This window comes from Harpegnathos saltator, unplaced genomic scaffold, assembly GCF_003227715.2.
Source record: "Harpegnathos saltator strain DR-91 unplaced genomic scaffold, Hsal_v8.6 scaffold284, whole genome shotgun sequence".
Taxonomy (NCBI): Eukaryota; Metazoa; Arthropoda; class Insecta; order Hymenoptera; family Formicidae; genus Harpegnathos; species Harpegnathos saltator.
The window spans coordinates 180,493-187,000 of record NW_020230077.1 but is presented as its reverse complement, the minus strand read 5'-3'; the positions used below and the strand labels follow the sequence as shown (position 1 = coordinate 187,000).

At 32.7% G+C, this 6,508-nt stretch overlaps 1 protein-coding gene across 4 annotated transcripts; it reads left to right on the top strand.

The window, feature by feature from the left end:
• Positions 1-4,248: 4,248 nt before the first annotated feature.
• On the top strand, positions 4,249-6,295 carry LOC112588035 (protein max-like). 4 transcript variants are annotated; one of them, XM_019841970.2, is made up of 5 exons: positions 4,249-4,445; positions 4,654-4,769; positions 4,845-4,898; positions 5,432-5,660; positions 6,004-6,228. In XM_019841970.2, exons 2-5 carry the CDS (start codon positions 4,659-4,661, stop codon positions 6,138-6,140), a joined length of 531 nt encoding a protein of 176 aa, XP_019697529.1. In that variant the 5' UTR covers positions 4,249-4,445; positions 4,654-4,658; the 3' UTR covers positions 6,141-6,228. The 4 variants fall into 4 exon arrangements, with proteins under 4 accessions (XP_019697529.1, XP_025155345.1, XP_025155346.1 ...); XM_025299560.1 differs by adding an exon at positions 6,235-6,295 and having other exon boundaries at positions 4,284-4,769; positions 6,004-6,074; XM_025299561.1 differs by having other exon boundaries at positions 4,284-4,769; positions 5,432-5,633.
• Positions 6,296-6,508: the final 213 nt, after the last annotated feature.

Here is a 6,508-nt window from a genome sequence, read left to right as displayed (position 1 = left end):
TGTAACATTATTTTTCGTTTATATGCAAATACTGTATTGATTTGTTTATTACTATTGTGAAATATATATAATACGTGTTATTCTTCTATAATTATTATATTGTTCCTCTCTATCCTAATAAATATTATTACTCACATAATTTTTGAAGCTCTTCGTTATGTTTCATTCAGCAATTAATAAAAATATTGTATTGTCACACTACACGCTTGCAGAGGTAACATAACGTCGGCCTAATTAGAAAACCTCTTATTCCAATTTTGACAAAATTGAGACTATTTATCGATCAAGAGTCGACGAGATAAATCGAACAAAATGAGTATCTTAATTTGTCAAAAATTGAAGTTAGGAGGTTAGGAGGTTTTCTAATTAGGCTGATGATAATGTGTTTCATTATTTCACGTGCATTGCATGAAATACTTTTTTAATCATTTTAATTATCCTTAATCGACATGCCTTTCAGATTGTAGTGAACATAAATTTTTACACATTAAATGAAGAAAATATACATTTGGAGCTTTTGTACAAATAGCGATGCTGCACACACATTTGCTACTGTTATATATGCAAATTATTTTATTGTTCACGTTTTCATCAAGCATTTTTATTTCGTGTAATATTGTATATCATATCATTACGATTAATTGTAGCATAAGAAAATATGCACAAGCAGTCATGAAGCATAGTGCAATTGTAGAGAAATATCACAGCGTATCTACCTACAGTATCTATCTACTCGGGCAGAGCGGTACATACCAGGGCCTCAATTCTGTACACGCTTACCGACTACTATCGATATCGTTAACGGAGTTGCGCAGGTTTTCTACGATATACAAAAGCTGCGCAATACAGTTAACGACATCGATAGTTGTCGGTAAGCGTGTACAGAATTGAGGCCCAGGTCTGTAAATATGAAACCGAAATTTGCCCATAGATGGCCCTAGCTATCAATGTAGTTACCGTCAAACCGCGTCATTGGCGCCATTTCCATTTGTTAACATCTGACAAAGATTTTCAACTCACAACAATACAAGTTTCATACAACAGCATAGTTTGTAATAGCATTGAATATGTCGAATTTTGTGCCTGGAAGCTACGATTTGCGGACAGCATTGATTTTCTGTTATCATTTGAAGAAAACTGTTTCAGAATTGCATCGAATGCTTGTCGAAGCTTACGGTGAGCATATTCTTGGTAAATCACAGTGCTTTGAGTGATTTAAAAAATTTAAACGTGGCGATTTTTATGTGAGAAACGACGAACGTGGAAGACCACCGAAAAACTTTGAAGACAGCGAATTGCAAGCATTGTTGGATGAGGATGACGCTCAACGCAACAACAACTCGCGGATCAATAAAATGTGACACGAGAAGCCGTCTCCGTACGTTTGAAAGCCATGGGAAAGATCCAGAAGATGGGAAAATGGGTTCCACATGAATTGAATGAAAGACAGCAGGAAAACCGAAAAACTACTTGCGAAATGCTGCTCGCCAGGTACAAAAGAAAGTCATTTCTCCATCGAATTGTGACTGGCGATGAAAAGTGGATGTATTTTGAGAATCCTAAGCATAAAAGATCATGGGTAACTCCAGGCGAACCATCGACATCGACTGCAAGGCCAAATCGCTATGGACGGAAGACAATGCTCTGTGTTTGGTGGGATCAGAAGGGTGTGATTTGTTATGAGCTGTTAAAACCTGGCGAAACCGTTCATACTGAACGCTACCGACAACAAATGATCGATTTGAATCAAGCTTTGCGTGAAAAACGACCAGAATATCAAAAAAGGCAACACAAAGTGATTTTGCTTCATGATAATGCACCATCACACACAGCAAAACTGGTCAAGGAAACGATTGAGGCGTTTAGTTGGGAAATATTTTCGCATGCGGCTTACTCACCAGACTTGGCTCCATTCGATTACTACTTATTTGCATCGATGGGACACGCACTTGCTGAGCAGCGCTTCACTTCTTACGAAAATGTACGAAAATGGCTTGATGACTGATTTGCCTCAAAAGAGCAACAGTTTTTTTGGCATGGCATCCACAAATTGTCAGACAGGTGGGAAAAATGTATAGCTAGCGATGGGCAATAATTCGAATAAAATATTTTTTATCATTTTCATACAATAAACGTGTATTTTCTATACAAAAATTCCGGTTTCATATTTACATACCTGGTATACCATGAAGTTTTCTTATTGCGTTTTGTCCAAAATATTAAATACCATTTTCTAATATTATATATGGATGGATTTGGTATTTAATGCTCTACAATTTTTGTCCTTACAAAAACTTAAAAATTTTGCCAGAGTAACGCGAAGGGGGGGAGTAGTTCAACATTTGAAATTTTAAAAAACTGAACATATGGTTGCAAAGAGCATAAAATATTGCAAAACTTTTGTCTGAAACTTTTTTTCATATGACTCATAATTTAGAAAATATTTGATAAAAACGATAACGGCTATTTTTTTTAAGGGGTGGTTTTACCCCCTAAACATGCTCCGAAGCCGATATAAAAAAATATGTATTCCTTAGTTTTGGATGCTCTACAATATATCCGAAGCCCATTCAAATCGTTGAGGGACAGTTGTGACACTCTCCTTGTGAGTAGCCGCCGCAGCATATATGTCGTTGACCGGCCGGTCATCTTCGCGTATCGCTTACGCGTCGCGCGATATCGATATCGTCATTAGATCTAAGAAGTTCGGCGGCTCCCTTTAGTTTTAGACATCAAAATACAAGCGCAAAAATATAGAACGGTGAGGATTTATAACCGCAGTAAGTCAGGATGACATTTAATCAATTTCATTAATTTAATTAACAGAATTAAAAATGCGTATTCTTGTACTTCGTGTGCGTACTCTTATCTCATAGGTTGTCCAAGAGTACGCATTTGCAGCATTTCACATTGTTAATTATTTGAAGCACTATTAATTCAACTATATCAATTTCAATTTTATAGTGTCACTACACAGCAGATAACACTTCATATTCAGTGTTAGTTTGAAGTATGTCGTATCGTTACAGTGTACAATTAATTAAAATATAACAAATGTGTACTATTATCCGCATTTCCTCTATGTAGAAAATAATTATTGCAGAAGGACCCACCTGTATTACCCACCTGCATCCATGTATTGTATCTTGCATCCTTCTGCATTGGGAATTTGAATAATCGTTTTCCAGTCAATTTTCCATTCTGACAATCTTTATACATGCACCTGTTGTAAAAGCATATCTTCTGGAGTCAACATAGTCTTTATATTTTTATTTGCAATGCAGTGCAAGAAATAATTTTAGATACGTGAGAAAAAATATGTAACAAATAAGAAACTAAAAATGACAAAATAAAGAGAAAAATGAAAAAAGGAAAAAAAGCAGGATAAATATATAGAAAAGGGTACACCTCACCGATTTTTTTCATTTTGAAATATGTTATAAAGGATGAAATTCTGAATGACTTTTCCTAATACAATTATATGGGAGTCGCTTATAGTTTCTGAGATATTTGATTTTAAAGTTTTATAATTGTATGTTGAAGTATATTTGAAGTAGACAAGCAGTTTTCATTTACTTTAAATATAGGAAACAGTACATATGAGCGAGAGAGGGGCTCCGCCCGGTATTTCAAATTCGATGATCTTATTTATAATTCTATCGAATAATTATTTTGCTCATCAGATTTTGACTGTTATACATACTAAAAGAAAACTGATAAAGATCTTAGTTCATAACTATTATATAACACATGTGTTATATAACAGTTATATTGTTAAGTAGAAAATTACAACTAACATGCACGTTACATGTAATATTAGGGCTGTTCGTTTTGTCTGCATTATTGCTGAACTGGTGCATTAAGTTAAAGTGAGACAAACGTAGGTTTTCTCACTTCAATTTGTTGCACCAGTTCATCAGTGCAGTCAAAATGAACAGGCCTATTGTGTTTGCTGGGATGATTCCTCCTGATGATATATATATAATTTTTACTATATTCTGTGTAGTTTTCTGTATATTTTTACTATATTCTGTGTAGTAGCTTAGATATGAACCAAACTATCACAAACATACCTCGTTACCGAGCGACGTAGTTGACATCTATTTTCTCAGGGGGCGTGTCGAATTCATAAAAATTTCTGAACCTTTGCTGATCTCCGCTCTCAGGTTTCTCTCTGCTAGCAGTGAATATCGGAACGCAGCCATTGGGTCTGATCTTTATAGCTGCACTGCTGAACTAATGCAACAAGTTAAAATGAGACAAGTATATTTTTTCTCATTCTAACTTATTGCACTAGTTCAGCAGTGCAGCTGTAAAGAACAGATCTATTGTTTCATTTTCTCTGTTTCAACTTTTTCCATGAGTTTTTTGTTCGCTTCCACAGCAGTTGGATGTGGTTCCCGTTGGTTCCTGTAACTACGCATATTTTTGATCTTGGAGACTGCGTACGCGTTGTTCCCGTTTCTCTTTTATTTTCAAAATCGTTCTGATTTACGTAAGAAAAGGAGTGTAATAACTCTGCTCAGAGCCATATATTGAATGAATGAATAAACTTTTTCCATGCATTTGAGCTTATTTCTTCTTGCATCGTTAGTAATGTATATTGTCACTGTTGCGTAGGATTGTTTTATTAATTTGTTTGTGATCATATAGACAACATGAGTGGTAACGATCGCGATATTGATGCCAAAAGTGTAAATTGGCATTCCGAAAATAAATATCTAATAATTGACAACAATGACGAAAACGTGGAAAATGTCGAAAACAATGTAAGTAACAATATTATAGGGATCGCATAACTTTGTCGGAGAACCTTTTTTGTGATTCAATCTCTTATTTCACAGGATACAAAATCTAGATCTGGGAGGAGCTCTAATAAAACACAATATCGTTCTCAGGTGAGATTCAGCCTATAATCATTTTAGAATCTTTTTCGCCGTGAGTGATTGAGTCTATGATCGCTTTTGCTAAACAGATATTTCGCCGCTTTATTCTCTTCCTTGTTTGAACCTTATTGTGAGATTATAATGTAATGTACTCAACCTGAAGTTTTTAGATTTGGATGGGTACATTGCCACTATATAAAAATCAATGCTACATTGAATTTCTTTGATCCAAATATTATCCAGTATAATAGCTAAATATTCTGTTTCTTAATTTTGAAAAATTAAGCATCAATTATGTGCTTTTAATCTAATTAACTATAATCAAGAAATCAATAAAAAGCAGAGTATATGTTGACAGTTTTTAACTTTGATATATGTTTATTCATGCATATAATCTTTAATTTATGTTTTTCTATTGGATATATATTTATATGTAATTGGTTGTTTTGCATATAAATTAATCAACTGTAATAATATAATAGTGTCCAATAACTAATTATCCTTATAACAATCAATGTGTCAATATTGTGAACTTATTTGTACAGACAGAAAAAAGGGAACATCATAATTATTTGGAAAGGAAACGACGAGATGATTTGAAAATGGTTTTTTTTCATTTGAAAAATAATGTACCAACTATACTAAAAGGAAAAGCAAGTAGAGCAGTAATCCTAACGAAGACAATAGAGTATATTCAAAAGATGAGGGAAGAAACTGCCGTACATCAACGTATTACTCAACTTGTAGGTGAGAACATGTTGTTGAATGATCGAAGTAAGTACGTTATCTTTTATACAATTATGTATGCAGGATAATTTTGGGCTTAATTAATAAATATGAAGGTTTCTATATAGTAGTATAGTAATATATATATATATATATTAAAGTTAAAAAAGTTAAAAAAATCATCTTAAACATAAAGTTTCAGAGATAAATATGTGTCATCTCTACATCCTTAGTACATTATTTTTTTCATGAAGAATTATGAGATTCTATTTTCAAGATAATCATTATAAGAGATTTATTCCTTCCTTTTATCTAAAGATATTAGTAATATGCATTTTATTCAAAGATATTAGCTTGTCAAAAATATTAACTCTTTGAGTAATATTTCCAGTTAAAGAATTAAAGAAGGAACTTCCAAGAAGTTGCAAGAGTAGCACATATCACAACAAAACAACTATCCAGGTATCAATTAACTTCGTAATATGTAACCAAATATTAATCATTTTATATTGTATAAATATAGGATAAATTTTAGATAAAACTTTCTTATTTTGCAAATGTGTTATTTTTACAAACATTGCCAATTCACAAATACAATGCAGTATATTTATTTATATTTCAGTCACAGGACACTATATTGGAACTAGGGCTGTGCGATTAACTAAACTCATATTATAATAGAATCTAATTTACTATATATCTACTATATATATATAGTCTAATAGGTTATTGTTGCAAAACTATTTTTTTTTGTTATAGAGGAATTGGAGAACTATCAAAAGTGCTATTAGAACTCTACTTGTTTTTTTCATATTGATAGTTTGACGTGTTAACTTCATTCCTTGAATTTAAATTTTTACTTAAATTGGTTTACTTAAAAACTTTTACTTAAATTG

Bases quoted from the DNA above. Each gene is read 5' to 3' on its own strand.
- LOC112588035 (XM_019841970.2), top strand. From the start codon at position 4,659: ATGAGTGGTAACGATCGCGATATTGATGCCAAAAGTGTAAATTGGCAT. The intron at 4,770-4,844 runs GTAAGTAACAAT...CTTATTTCACAG, and splicing joins TGGAAAATGTCGAAAACAAT to GATACAAAATCTAGATCTGG. The intron at 5,661-6,003 runs GTAAGTACGTTA...TAATATTTCCAG, and splicing joins CATGTTGTTGAATGATCGAA to TTAAAGAATTAAAGAAGGAA.